Raw genomic sequence first — 25382 nt, forward strand, 5'->3', positions numbered from 1 at the left:
TTACTCCATATTCAAACATTTCCTTACAATTTTTAAAATACTTGTTTTATTCTCCGATCATAATAAATCGTCTACAGGTTTTACTCAGAAATTTCCATTCACAACTTTACAGTTTAATACCATTTATATGTAAATGTATTTCTTTCTCATATAGTATTACGATCTTCAAAGTGTCTAACATCATGTTCAGTTCTAAATCTCGATTACCTTTAAGTGTATTGATAATTTTCATTTCTAATTTTACAACCACATTCAGTGTTCCATCGACACATACCAAAATATTTCTTACATCTTCTGATATTTAGTCTATGTCATATTTCAGTACTTCAAATGAATTTACACTGCTCTCACTATTATTTTTTCATGTTTTAGAGACACTGACTATACTAATTTTACTACTTTTCCTACACTAATTGCATCTATGCCAGCACTCATGATAAACTAGCAATTGTTTTGCATCACATGCATAAAGAAATTCTTAAAACCAACTTTTTCAATATCGTACTCAAATTACTGTTTTCCAGATGGGAATTACCAGTATTCTTTGGTTTTACTCTGTTACATCTTTTTAAATTTTAACATCTTACTTTTAATTCTAACATACATCTTTTGAACAGTTTTTTTCTTTTAATGATAGCCTTACCTTATTTGTTCAAATTAATTCTTTAATTCACCTTCTTTACTACCTTTCAGTACCTTCATAATTCACTATGCAAACGCAATGTCTTTCATTGACATTCTGTTTAATAATACTACAAGTTTCCTTAATTGATAAAAAGCGAATTATTTCTCAGTTCAAAATAGAACTACTATATTTTCGCACAAACATTACCTTCATCCATTCAAGACGCCCCTTAACCTGTAACTGACGTAGCGATAGGAAAGGAGACTCTTATCATATGCTCTTTCGACATTTGAGGTTTTTAGAACTTCTTGGGCAAGTATATCAGTACCATCAGAAAATATACTTGACATTTTTATCCAGTTTAAAGGTAACATATTGTTATAAGAAGGGTTTTAGTTAAATTTATCAGAGAAATAAACACATTTTGTGCTAAATAGGCATAAACATTTAGATTCAGAATATTTCTTTTTAATCCGATGTAAGACTTGAATTTCATTCATGATACGGATTGTCTCTTGATTTTTTTGTTTACCTTACACTAATAGAAAATTTTTATTTTACAAGTTCAGCTTTTAACGAAATAGAAATAAAAACTACGATACACCTGGTGTTTTTAAGAAAAGGAACTTTGATATATTTCTGGAAATGTAAATGCTTTTAGAGTTTTCTTTCAATAACGTTGATTTTCATTACTTTACTAATTTCAATAATTCTCTTATTAGCTAATATGAATGAAAGATTGTCAAAAATGTGTCCCAGTATAACTTTTACGAACATACGTACCTTTACCAGCATACAGATATTACCGATTGAAATTAAGGAAGATACATATATTTTACTCCAATCTACATTAAATTAAAAAAATATATTTAAACTTTCATACAATCCAAAGAATAAACGAAAACTCAATAGATATTGTCATGTTTGTATATATGAGATAAAAGTTTTATGAATGGTATTTAAAGTAATGTTTAGAACTTCATAAAAGCGAACATTCACTATGTTAATACACATATCATCAGTTATTTACATAATTCAATGTAATATTAATCATTACATGTACTATATACATATATATTTAAAGTTTAATTGTCTTACAATTGAATAATTAACTATTGAGAGAAAGAGGTTCATATCTTACACTATTTAATTCACATGGAACAAATTTTTCCATCAACCACATTGAACCGCGTTTATTAAATTCGCCAAAGCTCTTTTATTTCTGCATTTTCACACTCACGACACATTTTAAATGTAACTATTGATTACCATTTCAAACACCGATATCATAACTCAGTGTAAAACTACATCATAATTCATTTTTTCCCTACTAACTACAATTTTATATATTCAAGAAGTACATCTAAGACATGATCATTTTGAAGTACATCTAAGACATGATCATTTTCTATGTTCTAGTAAATCGATTCAATTGCGAACATACTATTAAGACTTGCGATTTTAGAAGACTTGCATGTATTAACGATGTAAACGTTTCTTCGTTTTTATAAGATTCACATCAAATCATGTCGCATTCGAATGTGGTGTAAGAGATCACTTTTTCTTTTAAACACTTGTAAACAATGGATGCAATTTATAAGAAGAGAAATATCATGCTGTTTCAAAACATCATCATCAGCATATTTCTGTTTCTTTTGACACCGGCAACATTTAAAAAAAAAGTTTCCTGAGATATTCTTCAAATTCTGTTTTACTTGAAAAAATGTCCGAACATGCAATACGATGTAAAGATTCATATTGTTTTAAATTCTTATGCTCACTAAATATTTTTTATCATGATTTACTCTTAAAAGTAACTTTATTAGTTTTCATATCCTTTTTACATGAAAAGAACTTGTGATTATTCACTACAAAATTCTAAGACGAGAAGCTTGGCGACTTTTCAAACTATAAACTTAAATTTCTTAGGACATACACTACATCTGACGTTTCTTTCATGAGATTTCAAATATCTCTTCAGATTACTCGTATTCAAGAAACCTCGCAAATATATCACATAAGTTCAGCGAATAATCGCTTCATAAACTCTTAAATTTTCAACACGAGTGAATCACTTGAAGCATATACTGCACTGTAAACATACAATACTTAAAAAAAATTGTTATAAAAAATAAAAATACATTCATTTCACCAAGAAGCTTTTCTATTTAAATACATTTATTTATTTCCAAAGAACAAGTTTCTGTATTATACATAAAATATACTTAGAATTTTCTTTCGTTAGTTAATATCAAATTAACAACAATATCCATTTACTGATATTTGATATACATGTTTGCTTTAAAATTAAAACTAAAATTTCAATATATTTCTATTAAAAAAAACATAAGGAAAAAAAAATACTCATAACATCAACCAAAGACAGAAATTTAAATAGAATAGCTGTACTTATATTAGTGCATTTTTATAATCTTCATAACATTTCGATTCAAAAAACCTATTACAAAATAAATGAAACATTTTTTTCTACCTTAAAGAATCTCTTATATTTTTAAAATTAATACATAAAAATATATCTTCACCAATATATTTAATTCTATCCTCAACACTTATTATAATGCAATCATGTCTTGTTTGTGAAGGATGATTTACAATGAAACCTTTGCATTTATATAGCTTTTTTATCACTGAATTTAATTCAGTTTTGATAGAGTTTATAAGTTCTTTAAAAAGTTCATCATCATCACTTACCATATCCGAACAATTGTTTTTACATTTGATTTGCAACGGTAAAATAATTTCAAAAATACTTTTATATAAAGTATTAGATACATCAGGAATAATTTCTTTCAATTTTTTTAAAATATCACAGTTTACTTTTAGGTATGTAGGTTTTAGTTTAAAAGAATTTTCATCTTGTTTAAAAACTTGTTGAAAAATACACTCACCTTCTTTGTTGAAAACTACCAACTCATTATTGCAAATGATGCTGGCACTCGTATAGACAAGATTAAATTCATATATTTTTGAGGAAAATTCTTGCCATGTTGCAGGAGTTATAACAACACCGCGTGTAGTAGGGTATAATATTTTATTTTGTTCCACACATTCACGTAGATAAATGTTCATTCTGTTTTCAAACTGATTTATGAACACAAAATATCCCCAACCAAGAGTCCACTGTGCAATCAACTTCGAACTTTCTTTTTTCTGTTCTCGATTATTCGGCATGAAGATATTTTCAGGAACAGATCATGTCTTGTTTGTGAAGGATGATTTACAATGCAACCTTCGCATTTATATAGCTTTTTTATCACTGAATTTAATTCAGTTTTGATAGAGTTTATGAGTTTTGATAGAGTTATAGTGGGCAAACCAGTCATCCCTTGGAAGTTCATCCTCATTATCTTCCAAGCGTCGTTTTTTAATTTTCGAAATTTTTATGTTTCGGAATGTGATACTAATTCTAGGATCTTTAACGTCAGGTTAAGAGGGTATTCCGTGCATCCAAAATTGATTCGTTGGTGGTTTCATTACAAGGAGAGTTCCATGAGTTAAGTCCACGCTTCGAGATGTGAAATTTCGCCTGGTTCCGAAACATAAAAATTTCGAAAATTAAAAAACGACGCTTGGAAGATAATGAGGATGAACTTCCAGAGGATGACTGGTTTGCCCACTATATGAAGTCTGTTCCTGAAAATATCTTCATGCCGAATAATCGAGGACAGAAAAAAGAAAGTTCGAAGTTGATTGCACAGTGGACTCTTGGTTGGGGATATTTTGTGTCCATAAATCAGTTTGAAAACAGAATGAACATTCATCTACGTGAATGTGTGGAACAAAATAAAATATTATACCCTACTACACGCGGTGTTGTTATAACTCCTGCAACATGGCAAGAATTTTCCTAAAAAATATATGAATTTAATCTTGTCTATACGAGTGCCAGCATCATTTGCAATAATGAGTTGGTAGTTTTCAACAAAGAAGATGAGTGTATTTTTCAACAAGTTTTTAAACAAGATGAAAATTCTTTTAAACTAAAACCTACATACCTAAAAGTAAACTGTGATATTTTAAAAAAATTGAAAGAAATTATTCCTGATGTATCTAATACTTTATATAAAAGTATTTTTGAAATTATTTTACCGTTGCAAATCAAATGTAAAAACAATTGTTCGGATATGGTAAGTGATGATGATGAACTTTTTAAAGAACTCATAAACTCTATCAAAACTGAATTAAATTCAGTGATAAAAAAGCTATATAAATGCGAAGGTTGCATTGTAAATCATCCTTCACAAACAAGACATGATTGCATTATAATAAGCGTTGAGGATAGAATTATATATATTGGTGAAGATATATTTTTATGTATTAATTTTAAAAATATAAGAGATTCTTTAAGGCAGAAAAAAATGTTTCATTTATTTTGTAATAGGTTTTTTGAATCGAAATGTTATGAAGATTATAAAAATGCACTAATATAAGTACAGCTATTCTATTTAAATTTCTGTCTTTGGTTGATGTTATGAGTATTTTTTTTCCTTATGTTTTTTTTAATAGAAATATATTGAAATTTTAGTTTTAATTTTAAAGCAAACATGTATATCAAATATCAGTAAGTGGATATTGTTGTTAATTTGATATTAACTAATGAAAGAAAATTCTAAGTATATTTTATGTATAATACAGAAACTTGTTCTTTGGAAATAAATAAATGTATTTAAAAAGAAAAGCTTCTTGGTAAAATGAATGTATTTTTATTTTTTATAACAATTTTTTTAAGTATTGTATGTTTACAGTGCAGTGTATGCTTCAAGTGATTCACTCGTGTTGAAAATTTAAGAGTTTATGAAGCGATTATTCGCTGAACTTATGTGATATATTTGTAAGGTTTCTTGAATACGAGTAATCTGAAGAGATATTTGAAATCTCATGAAAGAAACATCAGATGTAGTGTATGTCCTAATAAATTTAAGTTTGTAGTTTGAAAAGTCGCGAAGCTTCTCGTCTTAGAATTTTGTAGTGAATAATCACAAGTTCTTTTCATGTAAAAAGGATATGAAAACTTATAAAGTTACTTTTAAGAGTAAATCGTGATAAAAAATATTTAGTGAGCATAAGAATTTAAAACAATATGAATCTTTACATCGTATTGAATGTTCGGACATTTTTTCAAGTAAAACAGAATTTGAAGAATATCTCAGGAAACTTTTTTTTTTAAATGTTGCCGGTGTCAAAAGAAACAGAAATATGCTGATGATGATGTTTTGAAACAGCATGATACTTCTCTTCTTATAAATTGCATCCATTGTTTACAAGTGTCGCGTTTGCTTACTAGAACTTTACTTCCACGAACGCCCTCTGGCGAAAGAGAAAAAAAGTAGTCAGTTGAACGGCTGACGCGTCTAACAGATGTATAACGATAGATCGTCTCCGTATAAATTATGCTTGTAATCATTATAACTTGTAAATATTTTGTAGATATCTTTCATACGAATTAAAATTTCTTAAAAAGTTTATAGCTGTGTCCGAAGTTCATCATAGAGACGGATACCGACAAGAAGGAAAGAAGGCAGTTCAGGGCAGCCCTATTTAGAAGGTAAGTGAACTTTCACTTATCTATTTAATGATCAAAAAATTTTAATAGTACAAAGTTGATAAAAATTTTTAACATGGCGCCCGAACAGGGACTGCCAGTAACTGCGGTTTTCCTAACTATTGAATCTCTCTAAATTGATATCAGTTATATAGATAATATATAAGCATAAATAATTAGTGAATTGCTGATACTTGTTGAATTATTGAATATTAAACAATGACGGAATTCATCGATACATTGAAAAGGAAACGCGGCCACATAAGGGCTGCCGTTACAAAATTAATTGGCCGAATCGAAACTGAATTACCAAAAACAGAAGTGAATGCAGAGGAACTAGAAATTTCCTTAGAACTCTTAAATGAAAAATCGAACGAGTTGAAACAAATAGATGCCGATATAGAAAAATTAATGGACATAAATTATCTTGACCAGGAATTAAACGGTGTTGACGAATATCGTGAAAGAATAACTACATTTAAATACAAAGCTAACAAAAAATTGAAAGAAATTAATATAGAACAACAAAAATTTAATGTGTTACGAAGCACTGAACAGTTAAGTGAAAGTATTATAGAAAACGTTAAAATCGAAAGTCATAATGTGAAGCTTCCTAAACTTACGATTCCGAAGTTTTATGGCGAGAGCTGCGAATGGCTGACATTTTGGAACACTTTTTCATCAGCCATACACCAAAATAAAACGCTTGTCGCTATAAGCAAATTTAATTATTTAAAATCCTTTTTGGGAGGTACTGCTTATAACACCATTGACGGTTTCGATTTAACCGAAGAAAATTACGAAACTTCAGTTAAACTCCTCACAGAAAGATTTGGAAATAAAGATGTACTGATCAACGCCCATATAGATAAATTACTGAAAATAAGACCTCTAAAGGATTCTAATGACATTCAAAATTTCCGTAAGTTATTCAGTTATATACAGAAACATATTCGATGTCTTGAATCATTAAATATGACCTCAGAAACATATGGAGCTTTATTAACACCTATTTTGCTTAAAACATTGCCCCCAGATTTGGTTTTGGAGTATAATAAAACAGTTCGGAAATCAAATTACGATTTGAGTCACCTAGTGGAATTTCTTTCTGAGCAATTAGTTGCGCGGGAACGTACATTCCAGACGGTCCAGCCAAAGGCGGCGCCGCAAAAGTATAACAAACTGAGTGAAACCAGACCTATTGCGAAACACACAGCTTCGGAGTTGACGAACGCAAGTTTGCGGGGGGGGGACAAACACCATGTTTTTTCTGCGACTCTTCTGATCACGAGTCTATAACGTGTAAACAAGCATCTTTATGGTCTACTGAGAAAAAAAGGGAGAAATGCAAAGCAAAATTAATATGTTATCGCTGTTTACATCCACGGCATCTTAGTTTTAATTGCACTTCTAGAATAAGGTGTGAATTATGTAAACAACGACATGCCACTATAATGTGTTTTAAAAACGAAAACGGAGAAATTAAGGAAGAACAAATTGAAAATAAGGCCTTAACGAATAATTCATCCTATGAAAGTGTAATCTTGCAAACTTTAATTGTCAATGTTGACGGAGATGGTGAAAGCAATTTTATACGAATAATTCTGGATACCGGAAGTAGCAGATCATATATCAGCACATTTCTTGCAGAGAAATTAAAACTAAAATCTTTAGGTCAGGAAAGTGTGACTCATGGGCTTTTTGGAGGGATAGAAAAAAGGGAAAATCACAACAAGTATCTGATTAAGTTAAATAATCCAGAAACAGGATTCACATGCGAAATGGAGGTTTTGAGCCAAAAAACCATATGCTCACATATTCCAAAATTGGAGGATAGGGACTGCATAAAGAAACTAAGAGGTTACAAAATTTTTCCCAGTGATGTAACTAATGAGAATTCTTGTTTATTTGAAAAACATCCTAACGAAATACACATGCTTGTAGGAGCAGATTATGCCGGAAAACTCTTTACAGGGGAAATAAAACACGTAACGGAGAGTTTAGTAGCGATGAATACACACCTTGGTTGGACAATATTAGGGAGAACAAAGGTAAAGGGAAAGAATTTTAATGAAGTTCTTTTATCACTACACATTAGTGACAGAAAAATCTGTGACTTGTGGTCTCTTGATTCTATCGGAATAACTGAACCAGCTCTTTCGCAAACAAAACAAGAAATAGAAAAGGCTACAGAAAATTATTTTATCCGTACTTTAGAAAGAGATGACGCTGGAAGATATCAGGTGTCACTTCCATGGCTTCAAATTCATCCTGAGTTGCCAGATAATAGAATCCTTGCAGAAAAGCGTCTGAAGTCTTGCGTGAAAACCCTTCAGACTAAGAATTCCTTAGAAACCTACGAAACTGCTTTAAAGGATTGGGTAGAAGAGGGAATAATTGAACCTATCGATATTTCGGAAGCAGAAAAGATCAAAGGGCATTATCTGCCACATAGAGCAGTGTTTCGGGAAAACTCGACTACCAAAATTCGACCAGTGTTCGACGCATCTGCAAAGGAGAAAAATTCGGTATCTCTGAACGACTGCCTGGAAAAGGGTCCTAATTATCTTGAATTGATCCCCAAAATTTTGATAAAATTTCGAGAGGGGAAGTATGGAGTAATTTCGGATATAAAAAGAGTATTTCTTCAGATAGGTGTGAACCCAGCGGATCGAGATTTTCTCCGGTTCCTATGGTGGGAGAAAGGACAGCCTGAAAAACTGACTATATATCGGCACCGAAGGGTTGTATTCGGCGTAAACGCCAGCCCCTTTTTACTCGCTGCCACAATTAACTACCATTTGGAAAATGTACCAAAACGTCATCAGGAAATAGCTTCAAAGCTAAAGAAAGCCATGTATGTGGATAACTGCGTAGCGAGCGTGGAATCAATTGAAGAATTAAACTCATTTATCAAAGGATCTAGAAAAATAATGGCTACTGCAAAATTTGACCTAAGAGGTTGGAAACATAATAGACTTAAAAATGAAACTTCAATTCTAAACCTTTCTGATAAAGATTATGAAGATGTTGTGTCAGTATTGGGATTGAAATGGGACTTGTTTGACGATACTTTGTCTTGTCACGTAAAACATGAAGAAAACCCTGTATCGAGCAAAAGATCTGTTCTTTCCGAATTGAGTAAAATCTTTGACCCAATTGGGTTTACTAGTCCAGTTACTCTCATGCCTAAACTGATTCTGCAAGAGTGCTGGAAACAGAAAATTAACTGGGATACTAATCTGCCGAATGATCTAGCAAGGAAATTTTTCACATGGTCATCTCAGTTAAAATATTTGAAAGACATCAAAATTCCTAGATTGCTTCCCAAAATAGACGAAAGTACCACTCTGCATGTATTTTCGGACGCAAGCAAGGACGCGTATGCGACCTGCATTTTTCTTAGACACAGCGGTGAGAGTGGAGTCACTTGTCAATTGATACAATATAAAGCAAGAGTTGCTCCCCTAAAAGCACTCACCATACCTCGACTAGAGATACTCGCTTGCACTATTGGAGCCAGGCTCTCTCATACAATAAGAGAAGACTTGAAACTAAAAGAGGTTCCAGTATTTTACTGGACGGATTCCACAAATGCTCTCTTTTGGATAAAACAGAAAGAAAATTGGTCCACTTATGTAGCCAATCGAGTAAATGAGATTCGAAAATTGAGTAACCCAGATCACTGGCATCACATTCCCGGAAAGTTTAATCCTTCGGATTTGCCATCACGCGGTTGCTCTGCAAAAGAATTGAGGAAATCCGAATGGTGGAAAGGACCAGATTGGATTTATCGACCTCCAGAAGAGTGGCCTATTGCAGATGGAGAACATCCTGACTTCGATATAGTAAATGGAGAGAGAAAACGAACTGTGGTTTCAGCCAGCAATAACACGAATACAGATAAATTTAACCTTTTTGACAATATTTCAAAATTCGAAAAGATCATAAAGGTCGTATCTTGGATCTTTAGATTCATTAAAAATGCTACAACAACACCATCTGAAAGAACTCATGGGAGAATTTCAGTCGAGGAATTAAAAGGAGCTGAAACAGTGGTTTTCCGACTCATCCAACGAGAATCTTTCGAAGGATTGAAAGATAAAAGAATACGTGCTTTAGAACCTACCATGGACTCCAATGGCCTTATAAAAGTGAAGACACGTATCTTTCAGAGAGACGATGATGCTGACTTTCGTTACCCAGTTTTACTTCCCTCAGAACATCCATTAGTATTAAAACTGATCAAATCTGAACATGAAACGCTAAGTCACGCTGGAGTACAATTCGTTATGTGCGCTTTGCGTGAAAAATATTGGATCATAAAGAGTAGGAAGACCGTACGCAAGGTTATCCAAAACTGTGTACGATGTCGAAGGTTCCACTCTGATTCATATAAGATTCCTCAAGCGCCTCTACCTGAAGACAGAATAAGAGATGCTTTAATTTTTGAGATTATTGGTGTTGATCTGACGGGTCCCTTAATTTTAAAAGGAGGCCAAAAAACGTGGATCGTCATTTTTACTTGCGCAATATATAGAGCAGTTCACTTAGAGCTAGTCTCATCTCTATCAACCGAAAGTTTCCTGCACGCATTCAGGCGATTCATCGCTCGAAGGGGTAGACCTGTCACTGTATACTCCGACAATGGAACCAATTTTGTTGGATCAAATAATTTGTTTAAGACCATAGATTGGAATTCTATCTTAGAAAATGCAACAGTTAAGAAAATTGAATGGAAATTTATACCCCCTTCCTCGCCATGGTGGGGAGGGTGGTGGGAAAGATTAATTAGAGTACTAAAGAGAATTCTTCGAAAGGTACTAGAAAACTCTTCTCTGAACTACGAAGAATTGTTGACAATCATTTGTGATTGCGAGAGCATTATGAACAACCGTCCTCTCACGTATTTGTCAGAAGACGTAAAGGATTTAAGAGCTCTCACCCCAGCAATGTTTCTAACAGAAATTCCAGAGACTGGAGTTCCTGAATTAGATCTTTTGGATTCTAAATCCATCAATAAAAGATACCTCTACAGAGCCAGATTGAGAAAAGATTTACGAAAAAGATTTCGATCAGAATATTTAGGGCAACTAAAACAAAGCTCAAAATTCATCCGCGAACCATCTTCTGTGAAAGTTGGTGATCTTGTAATTGTGTCCAACAACGAAAAAAGGATAAACTGGCCCTTAGCTAGAATCGTGGAAATTTTTCCATCCCACGACGGACACATTAGATTAGTGAAACGGAAAACTGCACAAGGGGAGATTATAAAACCTACTAAGAACCTCATACCTCTTGAACTCAACTTTACACCTGAGTCGGATATGCTAGTGAGGTACAGAACTCGACGTATGACGAAAACTCAAAAGACTTGAACTACAGGTCAGTTGAGGTTCATCCTCTGTTGATACTGGACCTCAAGGTGGGAGTGTCGCGTTTGCTTACTAGAACTTTACTTCCACGAACGCCCTCTGGCGAAAGAGAAAAAAAGTAGTCAGTTGAACGGCTGACGCGTCTAACAGATGTATAACGATAGACCGTCTCCGTATAAATTATGCTTGTAATCATTATAACTTGTAAATATATTGTAGATATCTTTCATACGAATTAAAATTTCTTAAAAAGTTTATAGCTGTGTTCGAAGTTCATCATAGAGACGGATACCGACAAGAAGGAAAGAAGGCAGTTCAGGGCAGCCCTATTTAGAAGGTAAGTGAACTTTCACTTATCTATTTAATGATCAAAAAATTTTAATAGTACAAAGTTGATAAAATTTTTTAACAACAAGTGTTTAAAAGAAAAAGTGATCTCTTACACCACATTCGAATGCGACATGATTTGATGTGAATCTTATAAAAATGAAGAAACGTTGACATCGTTAATACATGCAAGTCTTCTAAAATCGCAAGTCTTAATAGTATGTTCGCAATTGAATCGATTTACTAGAACATAGAAAATGATCATGTCTTAGATGTACTTCTTGAATATATAAAATTGTAGTTAGTAGGGAAAAAATGAATTATGATGTAGTTTTACACTGAGTTATGATATCGGTGTTTGAAATGGTAATCAATAGTTACATTTAAAATGTGTCGTGAGTGTGAAAATGCAGAAATAAAAGAGCTTTGGCGAATTTAATAAACGCGGTTCAATGTGGTTGATGGAAAAATTTGTTCCATGTGAATTAAATAGTGTAAGATATGAACCTCTTTCTCTCAATAGTTAATTATTCAATTGTAAGACAATTAAACTTTAAATATATATGTATATAGTACATGTAATGATTAATATTACATTGAATTATGTAAATAACTGATGATATGTGTATTAACATAGTGAATGTTCGCTTTTATGAAGTTCTAAACATTACTTTAAATACCATTCATAAAACTTTTATCTCATATATACAAACATGACAATATCTATTGAGTTTTCGTTTATTCTTTGGATTGTATGAAAGTTTAAATATATTTTTTTAATTTAATGTAGATTGGAGTAAAATATATGTATCTTCCTTAATTTCAATCGGTAATATCTGTATGCTGGTAAAGGTACGTATGTTCGTAAAAGTTATACTGGGACACATTTTTGACAATCTTTCATTCATATTAGCTAATAAGAGAATTATTGAAATTAGTAAAGTAATGAAAATCAACGTTATTGAAAGAAAACTCTAAAAGCATTTACATTTCCAGAAATATATCAAAGTTCCTTTTCTTAAAAACACCAGGTGTATCGTAGTTTTTATTTCTATTTCGTTAAAAGCTGAACTTGTAAAATAAAAATTTTCTATTAGTGTAAGGTAAACAAAAAAATCAAGAGACAATCCGTATCATGAATGAAATTCAAGTCTTACATCGGATTAAAAAGAAATATTCTGAATCTAAATGTTTATGCCTATTTAGCACAAAATGTGTTTATTTCTCTGATAAATTTAACTAAAACCCTTCTTATAACAATATGTTACCTTTAAACTGGATAAAAATGTCAAGTATATTTTCTGATGGTACTGATATACTTGCCCAAGAAGTTCTAAAAACCTCAAATGTCGAAAGAGCATATGATAAGAGTCTCCTTTCCTATCGCTACGTCAGTTACAGGTTAAGGGGCGTCTTGAATGGATGAAGGTAATGTTTGTGCGAAAATATAGTAGTTCTATTTTGAACTGAGAAATAATTCGCTTTTTATCAATTAAGGAAACTTGTAGTATTATTAAACAGAATGTCAATGAAAGACATTGCGTTTGCATAGTGAATTATGAAGGTACTGAAAGGTAGTAAAGAAGGTGAATTAAAGAATTAATTTGAACAAATAAGGTAAGGCTATCATTAAAAGAAAAAAACTGTTCAAAAGATGTATGTTAGAATTAAAAGTAAGATGTTAAAATTTAAAAAGATGTAACAGAGTAAAACCAAAGAATACTGGTAATTCCCATCTGGAAAACAGTAATTTGAGTACGATATTGAAAAAGTTGGTTTTAAGAATTTCTTTATGCATGTGATGCAAAACAATTGCTAGTTTATCATGAGTGCTGGCATAGATGCAATTAGTGTAGGAAAAGTAGTAAAATTAGTATAGTCAGTGTCTCTAAAACATGAAAAAATAATAGTGAGAGCAGTGTAAATTCATTTGAAGTACTGAAATATGACATAGACTAAATATCAGAAGATGTAAGAAATATTTTGGTATGTGTCGATGGAACACTGAATGTGGTTGTAAAATTAGAAATGAAAATTATCAATACACTTAAAGGTAATCGAGATTTAGAACTGAACATGATGTTAGACACTTTGAAGATCGTAATACTATATGAGAAAGAAATACATTTACATATAAATGGTATTAAACTGTAAAGTTGTGAATGGAAATTTCTGAGTAAAACCTGTAGACGATTTATTATGATCGGAGAATAAAACAAGTATTTTAAAAATTGTAAGGAAATGTTTGAATATGGAGTAAATGAAAACAATTCATATTGTTAAAATGAATAAAAAGGCATAAAATGTTGGAATTACGAGTGATGAGACAGAAATAAAAACATTATAATAAATAAGTTAAACTAAAATTAAGAAATATAAACACAGAAGGGAAATCATGAACGTAAGAAAAGCAATTAACAGTTATAGACTTAAGTTTTTAAAAAAAATATTCGGTAATGTAAGGAAGATATTGTTGAACATGTGAAAGAAATTAGAAATTCCGTAGAAAATTTAGTAAAAGAACCAAGATCAGGAAAAATAAACGTTTCTTTTTAAATAGAATTTCAAACCACTAAGTTAAAGTGTGTGTAGAATACTAGAATGGTTTAAAAAAAGTAAATGAAGTTAAAATTCAGAATATATTGAACATTATAACGTTAAAAAAAAGTGTGAAATTGCATCTAAAATTAAGTAGTGTAACAAATAAACAGCATGTGCGGTAACGTTTGTAAAATATAATATATAAGTTAAAAATCAGGGTATGCTGAAATGGTATGAAAGGTGTTAAAAAAATAATATGTGAAAATTAAATAAAATATTACAAATTAGAAACGTTAAGTATTAAAAAAAATATGACAGTAAATGAATATGTTATTATGAACAGAAAACATGAGAAATAAGTTAAAGTTTCATGGAAAAACTAGAAAGAATAAAAGCATCAGAATAAAATTGAGTAATAAAAAAAATTATCTTGTAGTTTCATTAAAGGAAAGTCTTTTTTATATTTGTTTCTTTTACATTGTTTTCAGAGCCGCGCATTGAATAATTTTAACACCAGACGTAAAAATATATTTCTAAAACATATCATTCACTTTTTCATTAATAGAGGGCAGCATCGCCATTTCATCAAAATTAAGATGCAGAAAATATTTCCCGTTGCCAATTTTTAAAAAACTAACTTTAAATGAAAAGCAGGAGGTCTACAACTCAATCAGCAATCTACCAACAACTCAACTCCACTCGAAACCACGCCTCCTAGTGTGCTGACGATGCCTTTGGCCCCGCACTCTGTGTGACGTCATTGACCACGCCCTCAGCTCCTCCTGATGCAGAACTGTCATTTTTATACTACTAAGGTACTGCGGTCAATAATGTTCTAATTTTACAAATTTATAATTTTTGTTTTCATTTCGACATATTTACTTTTATAAAGTCATTTTATATTCAGTTTCAGATCTATATAAAATTATTCCAAATTATTTCATATTCCGTTTTAGGTTTTACATTGAGTCCTTTTTATAAAATATGTGTTTGATATTGAATGGGACAAGAATAGCATAGTACAAATTTTGTAATTGATTCATTAACCGTTTAACTGTCAAGTTATTTTGATGATTTTGGGTACACAAATTGTCAAATTTTTTTATTGGAAAAACCAAATGTAGCCGAAGTAAACATCTCCAGATATATATTCGGGTATGACAATACGATGCACTCAAAAAAAAATTACCCCGAGAAATACTTGGGCGTGACATTTTCGAACACCAGTGCTGTGCCCGAGATAATCTCGGGCATGACAGTTAAAAGGTTAAGGCAAAACAAACTAGCTCTGAAACTAAAACTGTACAAATTTTGTTTCGTAACAGTGAAAAATCTTCTGGTTAAGAAATCGCTACTAGACGCACTGTTAATCAAAATGGCGCCATCCTTGCAAGAGAAAGCGTACTGTGTTTTGGAATGCACCGAAACATCATCGTTAATTGGTCTTCAAAGATATTTTCTCACGAAAAGTGGTAAAGAACCACCGCATCGTGACAACATCAAACGGTGAGTGAACCCGTTTCTGGACACGGACGGTTTATGTGAGAAAACCAGCCCAGGACAAACAACAGCCAAAACCGAAGTGGTTGAAAAAAATCATGAAACATTATTACGAAGTCCCGTAAAATTAATGCGTCGTGCGAGTTCTGAACTCTATGTGCCTCATGTAACGGTGTGGCTGTGTTACGGAGACGTCTATAATTCCGGCCATGCACCATTCAGGTAGTGCAGAAATTAAAAACCAAACAAACAGACAAAAAGTTTTATGTGAGAATTTGCAAGATGAGCTGGAGGTAGATAGTTTTGCGAATAGACGTGTTTATTGAGGAAGCCACTTTTCACGTTTCTGTCATAGTGTAGTTAATTCCTATAATTTACGATTTTAGGGCACGGAATATCTACATGGTTTAATGGAACACATGACCGTAATTATCCAAAGGTGAATGTTTTCTGCGCCATTTTCAACAGTTGTGTTTTTTCCTTCCGTGGAGAAACCGATTAACATGTGCATTTACCAAAATATTCTACAACAGTTGTTGTTCCTTTAGATGGAGGAAATGATTCAATGCCTAATTCTGCAGCAAGACAGTGCTCCACCACACTGGCATAGAAAATACGAAAGTACTTGAACGATAATCTACCCCCCAACGCTGAATTCGCCTTGCTGGGTCAAACGATATGACATTGCTTCGTTGGCCACCGAGATCCCCACATCTAATATCTTGTGATTTTTTTCTGTGGGTTTTTGTTAAAGTAGTACTAACAGCTACAGAAACAGCTGATATAAGAAGCGATCGAATCATTAACAAAGGCTATTCTATCACGAGCGTGGCAGGAACTGGAATACTCCATAGATATTTGCCGTGTCACCGAAGGGGCACACATAGAACTTGGATAACTATAGTTCCATTGTAAATTTGATTTATCAAAATGAAGTAATTGCAACGTTCACAAGTATGCTTTATTTTTGTCCCATTTAGTATAAAACACCCTATATTTAAGAGATTTTTCGTAAAATCCATAAAGTCAGAAAATAGAAAGCATCATATTATCCATATCTTTGTCCATATTTTATAAGTTCTTTGTTATCGAATCTAATCTTTTTATTTTTTATTTGCACTCATTCATTTATTCAACATATTCTTTCATAAACAAAAAAATCCCCCTTTTCGTTGTTGACTTCACTTCTGAGCTCTTCCTTTAATTTCTTCGTCACTGAAATCTTTTAATGCATAAGTAGGAAGATCCGTGATTGAAACTTCGGAAATAATAAAAATATTTTCTGTAAGGGAGGGGTCATACTTCCTTCAGGAAACAAGCTTAAATTTTAAGATATGATTGGTATCACCGATTTTTAATTTCGGCTTTTAATTTCTCTCAGCTTATATAAATTCTTATAAACCAAACTCTCGGATTTTAAAATTAAATATCTTATCAATTACAATAGCGAGAGCTTTTCGCATTCTCTTTTTATAATGACTACAAGTTAAATAAAAAAGTTACAGGGTAAATGTGCAAAATATCAGATTTATTTTGTTTGTGCGCAAAATAAGTTATGTATAGTTTGGTTGTAAATTTAAATGCATAATAAGCGCTAATATACTTTTGATTAAATAAATCCGTCTCTTCGAATAACGATGCTCATATGGAGGGGAATACCGCCTATTTGAGCATTTCATTAGTGATTGCGATATATTTTGAATTCCAGCATTTAATTTAACCTTACCGCATCCAACGAAATATACCTAGTTACGTTAAATAGCAGGATAGTAATAGTCTTAATAATAATGCAAAGAGCAAACCTTCAATAATAGCAAAATTTATTTAGCTTGAAATTAGAATCAGAATTTTTAGATCAAAATGTATGATAAACTATTCACAGGTGTAGATAACTTGTTTTCGTTAATGCCATACCAGCATTTCCACAAAGAATATTCATCACTCGTTTTGCTTATAAACGAGTGTTGAAAATAATATTATTATTTAATTATATCTATTACTATCTACAGTGTCGCAGCGAAGCTGAGCACCATTATACGTCTCTTTATTTTTCTTGCACTAAACTCTTTAAATAATACTTGTATGTAAATTGTAAAATCGGAAACCTAATTGTGACTCAGAAAACTTAGGCTTTACCTCTCATGAACATATGTGCTTCGAGTCAGTTCCTATTACAGCATTTTGCATTTTAATTGCTCTGTTTTTATTCTATTTTTTTGCTTTTGCGCCCATTATACTTTTTATCTAGTTTCCTCGTGCCTATTAAATTAAAAAAAATACCTCGGCTACAGAAAATTGTACCAAACTAAACATATAGCATAGCTCGAACATTAATGTGGCCAATTAGTAATATAATTGAATTCTTCTCCAAAACAATTCATAAAAGATAATGATAAGTTTTTTTTTCTACTATAGCTTACACTAGAGTTGAATATCTTGACCATACTGAATAATTCTAGTTCCCATTGAAACGATGGTGCTAAAATTTGCACGTTGTCCACGTACATGGGCAGCGACATCGGAAATGAAGACCACCGGCTAAATGACAGTGAAAATGGACCTAATGCCAAGTCAACTTCCTATAATGATAATAGAGAACTAGAAATTATAATATATACATTATTTATACTTACCAAATAGTAAATCTATTTTTAAAAAAATATTACCATTCACAATATTTTCTCTTATTTTTGAATATTAAATATCATTTTAGGTGCATGATCATAGCCGTATATAAATGTGATAGTTATCAGAATTTTCACCGGCACTTTTTCTTTGATTGTCGCGTATAGCAAAAGAATATACTGCAAAGTGTAATTATTATGTGTTATTAGCCGTTTTACCTTGATAATAAGACCAGATGCATCGGGTCTTATTCCTCTCATTTACAACTTTGATAACAAGAGGTAATTAAATTATAAGTAAAGTGCCGAATAACAGATTATTCCTAGCACTAAAATTCACAGCTTCATATTTAAAAGATTAGTTTCCGACTATAAAATCCTGGGGTATACACAGTATTCCTTGCCAGTGGTTAATATTTGTTGGTGTAACCCAGAGAGCCTTAAACCTTCGCTAAGGAACATGAAGGAATGTAAGGAAATAAGAAACAAGCAGATCCTCTATTGCTCAACATTGCTTATTAAAAAAAATCAATTTTTCAGATTCCTCAGCCAACGTTATTCAAAATACATGTTCCTTTAGCGAACTAAATTTACTAGAGGCGTTTCACGTTCATAAAGAATCTTTCAGTTCTAATTAATGCTCCGAATTCCAATCCGAATTTAGCCTTAGCTTTTAAATAAATAATTTCATAGGTATTTTTCATATTTTATCAGTAGATGGCGCCAGCAGCTATGCTATCGTTTTTTAATGAAACTTTTTCGAATTTTCGAGTGTACTGTTTTCACGGATATCGCGTTAGCTCAAACTCATCTTTCGTTATTTTCACTTCTGCACCTGAATACCTTCGAAACCAGAGTTTTGCGAATTTATAAAATTTACGGTTGATTATTCTTTAAATTTCTTATAATAAGACGTAAGATTGAAGCTTAATGCTCAGGGAAAATTTTTTCAGTTTTCAAGTGCTCATGTTAGGTGATTGCTGTTGATTATTTCTCATATCTTTTTGCATTGAATATATCTTTTTACTCCAAAGGGGCTTTCTCCCTGAGGGACTATTGTTTTCGTTTTGCGATTTTGCGTCAAATTACTCTGAATGTCCGTTTCACTTATCAAACTATTGCCACCAAATATTATTGCTCTGTATTATATTTGAAGAAATTAAATAGTGAAGACATAAACGTATGTATGTTTCTCGCAGTGTGAGTCTCGCAGTATTTTTCAGTTTTCAAGTGCTCATGTTAGGTGATTGCTGTTGATTATTTCTCATATCTTTTTGCATTGAATATATCTTTTTACTCCAAAGGGGCTTTCTCCCTGAGGGACTATTGTTTTCGTTTTGCGTCAAATTACTCTAAATGTCCGTTTCACTTATCAAACTATTGCCACCAAATATTATCGCCCTGTATTATATTTGAAGAAATTAAATAGTGAAGACATAAATGTATGTATGTTTCTCGCAGTGTGATAAAACTACGGTACCTAGAGCCATCAAATTTTGAATGACGTAATCCTACTGCGAATATGGGCATTTGGAAGTCCAAATTTGAAATTTGGAATTTGCTTTAGTATTGATTTCATATTTTGTAAATTTGTAACAAATTTTTGACTATCAAACTCAAGGATTTCAAAGCGAGCAACGGCAACGTTGTACAGAAAAAACATTTTATCTCCAGCGCGTGAGACTCTGTATCGGAAATTCTAAAGAATTACTCAGTTTAAAATTATTTTGCGATATTGCTGTTGAACTGAATTTTATGGTTTAAGTGCGAAGAACATGATATTCAAGAAATAGAGGTAACACACAAAATGTTAAGAAAACTCTCCTTTGGACGTAATTTAAAATATGAAACCTTTCAGATTTTATTTTTATATTTATTGTACATATTTTTTACATTAAAGTTTCACTTTATTGCATTTTTTGAGAAAATTAAAGAATACTGCAATATATAATAAAAATAAATGCAACTTGTCCAGCATAGAGTTTTCAAGAAAATGATAAATGTGAAAATGGGATGGGAAGTAAAATAAAAGAAAATGAATTTTTTAATAAATAAATATTTAAAATAAAATAGGTATTTATTTATTTTGTATGCAGTTCCCTACTAAGAGCAATATAAACATTTTTGTACCTGTGTGAAAGCCATGAGTCTCTGATGGGTAAAAATTAGCTGGGCTAAATTCTTGTGAATCTGAATCCGATACCCAGAATTCTTCCTTTAAGATATATAATAAGAAGAAGAAAATTGGCATCGAAAAAATTTTAATTCGAACAAAATTTGAAATCTGAGTTTAAAATACAACAAATTTAAAATTTTAATTGTAATTTTTAAAAAGAATTGCAACTTTAACTGCAGTATTAAAATACTGTATTTTTTAAAATGCATCTAATTTTTAAAAATAAAAAAGCTTGAGTGTTTTGACGGCTTATTTAAAAGATATAAATGAAATTTTGTAAATAAAGAACATAACTGAAATTTTTGAATTTAGAGACTGAATTTCCTCAGCATAATTTCACAAAAAATATATCAGTAACGTTTAAAATTAGGCAATAAAGCAATCTTATAATGGAGCCTATGATTTCCAGAGAGCAAATTGAGTAGCCGATGGGACTAAGTCCTCTTGAAATTTGGAATTATAATATATCTCGCGAATATTTTGTCGAAGGCGTGACATAAATGTCTCTGTAAAATAATACCATTAACTCTGGACGTAGCAGATTCCTGACGAGATACACTTTTGCCGAGGAGAAGCAAAGACAGGTGATGGAGGACGGGGACGTAATTACGTAATTGAACATGTCCATACCAAGGCGAAGACATGGAAATTTTGTCATTCCTAACCATATTTATACAGAACTTATGGGACAGATGAAAATAAACACAGAGCAGTCCATTGACAGAGAGCGTCATGTTCGTTCGCTGATTTCGCTTTGTTCCACTTCTTTATTTTCGTGAAACCAAGCATATCTCTGCGCCCAGCTTTGCAAAGCTTTTAAGCTCCTGAAGAAAACCGATCTCCATCTGATCAGCAACGAAATCGAGAAAATTTTGTTCAAAATCTAATATAAGGTTGGTTTTCAGAAAAATTTTTAAATTTTACATTGGCGTGTTTTTCCATTGGATTAGATTTGAGTAACGGTATCAGTTCTTACATTTTTCTCAGAGTCCTTTTAAATCAAAACGAGTGAGGAGGGAAGAGGGTTATTTCAAGAGCCAATATAGATCCTATTTAAAATTGATCTATATTAATCTCTCCAAAACTTTAAGAAAAGGACACTTATGCTGGCCGCAAGGTACTTTGAATTTTGCAGTTTCGAAGTTTCTAATTCGAATAAAAATCCGGAGATTGCAAAAATCAGTCTCCCTTTTTCCTTTTCTTCTTTCTTTTCTTTTCTTTTTCTTTTCTTTTTTTTTTTTTTTCTTTTTCTTTCTTTTTTTTTTTTTAATAAACACGTCTATTAGTTATAAATAAAGATCTGAGGTAAGCTCTTAACAATTTTTTAGGTCAGGAATCTAAAGATTAGAATGACGAAAGGAAGATTTGAATTTTCGAATCTTTTTTTCTGAAATTCATGGGATTTTACGATTTAGATACCCCACCCGTAATAAAAAAGACATTATTCTCGAGTTCTTGAGTTATTCTTGCTCTGAAGTAAAGCACGGTTCAATTTAATTAAACTCCACAGAAATCGTTAACGTCTATCATTTCATCTTTTCATCATCTTCCAAACACATGCACTTAATTTTATTAACACTTTATACGCTAGCTAGCGCATCTACGTCTTTTCTATCTTTTGTAGTACAGTAATTCCTAATATGTAACACGCGTACACCTGGGATGAGACACAATAATCAATAATTGCAAAAAAGAAAACAATGAGGTGCTATAGCTTTCAGATTTTACATTACGCCCAAAGGGCCGTTTTTTTAACGTTTTGTGTGCTACCTTTATTTGTTAAATATCACGTTCTTCGCAGTTAAATCGCCATAAAATTTAATTTAACAGCAATATTGCAAAATAATTTTTAAATGAGCATATCTTTAGAATTTCCGATACACAGTCTCGCGGCGCTGGAGATTTTTTTTTTTTTTTCCCCGCACAGTTTTGCCATAACACAAATTTCAAGTTCCGAATTCGGGCTACCACGTGCCCATATTAAGTGGAAGATTACGTTATTTAAAATTTGATGGTTCTAGGTACCATTGTTTTATAACAATGCGAGAAAAATACATACATTTATGCAGATTTTTCATTATTTAATTTAAATATAATACAGGGCTATAATATTTGGTGGCAACAATTTGAAAATTGAAGCGGCATTTACAGTGAACCAACGCAAAATACCAAAACGAAATTAATAGCCGTTTGGGGCTAACGGCCTTTGAGCTAAACAATTTTAAATTAAAAAAATATTAGAAAATCTCAATTTTTTCTTGAAGTAAGAGCAAGAGCTTCTTATATTAGCGTAATTGCCATAGAAATGTGCTAAATCAATTTACTTAGCTGCGCTCACACTGAGTATACTGTTTCTTCTTTATGCATTACATGTATAAGGTTACAAATGAGAAGAATACAATCCAATCCACCTGGTCTAAGAACAGACCTTATGATCTTACTTGGGTCGCCTCTAAGAACATCGCCCTCCCTTCTGCATACTTTCGTGCTGTAACGGTAGCCCACTTGGCGCGTATTCGAGAGGTCCAGGTTCGAGTGTCGGCGAGGGCATTGCTCATTTTTCAGGACTTCTGCTTCTAAAAAAAACCTAATGTCGAACCCCTGTCGAAAACTAGTCGCACCAAGTAAATGCGGTTAAGCCACGCGAAGCAGCAATAATTCTGGAAGCAGATGCTTACGCAACAGAGGTGATGGCAATAGCCTAACCTAACACTCTCTTTCTGAACCTCGGTTTTTAATTTTTTCCTTCAACGTAGAATTTGCATTCCTTCAAGCGCGCTGCCAAATTAAAATATTCTCGGATTTACAATTACGGGATAGAAGACTTACGGGAAATAATAGCAAATTAAATGAAATTGGTTATTTAAAATAAATATAAATCAATACATAGTGTTTAGTCTTTTACAGATGTTAAATTGTTTAGCTTTTATTTTCGCAAAAATCGATAAGTGTTTAGACAAACGCAACCTTTTTAGTCCAAAGGGGCTTTGTCCCTGAAGGACTATTGTTTCCGTTTTGCGATTTTGCGTTGAATCTAAATATCCGTTTCACTTTTCAAACTGTTGCCACCAAATGTTAGAGTCCTCCTTTATATTTAAGGAAATTAAATAATGAAGCATATGCATAAATGTATGTATATTTCTCGCATTGTGATAAAACAACGCTACCGAATTTTGAATGACGTAATCCTCCTACGAATATGGGCATGTGGAAGACTAAATTTGAAATTTGGAATTTGTTTTATTATCAATTTCATATTTTGTAAAACTTTAACGAATTTTTGAGTAACAAACTCAACATTTAAAAGCGAGCAATGGCAACACTCTACGACGGGGGGGGAACTTTTTATCTCCAGGAAATTCTAAATATATTCTAATTTTAAAATTATTTTGCGACATTGGTATTGAATGAATTTTATGGTTTAAGTGCAAAAAACATGATATTTAATAAATCAGGGTAACACACAAAACGTTAAAAACGCCCCTTGGATGTAATTTAAAATCTAAAACCTTTCAGGTTTTTTTTTTTTTTTTTTTCGTTTTTTACTGCATTTATCTTACCCTTTTGCACTTAGGTTTATATGAACCCTTCATTTTGTTTTCTTTTGGGCGGGAAAGTTTAATGAAAAGTATTAAACTATTCGTTACTCTTGCATCATGTAAAAATCAAATATTCCAGTTACAAACAAAGAAGAATAAACATATTAAGCGACTATCTAAAAGTCTTAATATCTTAATGTTATCTGAAATCAGCTCAGAAGACAACGAAAACGCAGTTGAAGCGTCTTACAGAATAAATTATCCTATCGTTAAAAGTGGTAAAAACTGTATGATGCTAAACATTTGATAGCCTTTTGTGTCAAAGAGCTTTCTCAATGTATGTTTGGAAATGAACATGTTCAGTTATTAACAACATACTTTTCTCAAGCAATGCAGTTTTTTTGAGAAACAAGGGCGTGTCGAGATATTCAATCATTAGTAAGGTAGAGAATAAAAAATAGTCAGTTTTTTTTCCCGTACAGATAGAAGACTTCGATGAATTAAATCATTCTATTTTGCATTTTATTGCAAAATGCATATATGTTAATAAGTTTGAGGCATTTTTTTACTGTGATATTCTCTCACCGAAAGATGTGCAAAGGATTACATTCTTAATGTACCCTCGAACCACTGCTGTATGTATAAGCAATGCCTAGGTTCCATGTCTTTACCAGATTCAATGAGAGAAGCGACGAACATGTAATAGTCATTAATTTCATTAAATGCATAGCAACAAACTCTAGGTTAGGGATTCCCAACCTATTTTTGCATTAAACTCTTTTATCAGAATGGTTTTCTTCAACCACTGCCGTACACTTTTCTTTATAATTACATAGCATACTAATACATATTCAGAATACGAATAATACCTCATAAACAGTTTCAAAATAGCACTTAGACTTATAATATGAACAAAAGTTTTGAAAAAAAATTATTAGGTTTATGTTCTCTTGTTTTTTGTATTATTATTATAATTATTATTAATTTTACAAATGTATGCATGTTTTTAAATCACAGATTTTTGCACAAAAGTTTGATTTTAATTAATTCGATGGCGGCATTTGACATATGATGCAGTATTTTGCAATATTTATCATAAAATTGCTTAACGT

At 31.8% G+C, this 25382-nt stretch overlaps 1 protein-coding gene across 3 annotated transcripts in view; it reads right to left on the bottom strand.

Moving 5' to 3' along the window:
- LOC118197120 (glutamate receptor ionotropic, kainate glr-3-like) overlaps positions 1–25382 on the bottom strand; it is a 51379-nt gene that overhangs the window by 15211 nt on the left and 10786 nt on the right. For all 3 annotated transcript variants that reach the window (XM_085820739.1, XM_085820738.1, XM_085820737.1), the window contains exon 5: positions 18352–18510. In XM_085820739.1, coding sequence (XP_085676865.1) covers positions 18352–18510 — 159 coding nt within the window. The remainder of the gene's footprint in view (positions 1–18351; positions 18511–25382) is intronic.

The sequence above is a fragment of the Stegodyphus dumicola genome, chromosome 7 (genome assembly GCF_044657685.1).
Source record: "Stegodyphus dumicola isolate Sdum_Otavi_A_Nest chromosome 7, ASM4465768v1".
Classification (NCBI taxonomy): Eukaryota; Metazoa; Arthropoda; class Arachnida; order Araneae; family Eresidae; genus Stegodyphus; species Stegodyphus dumicola.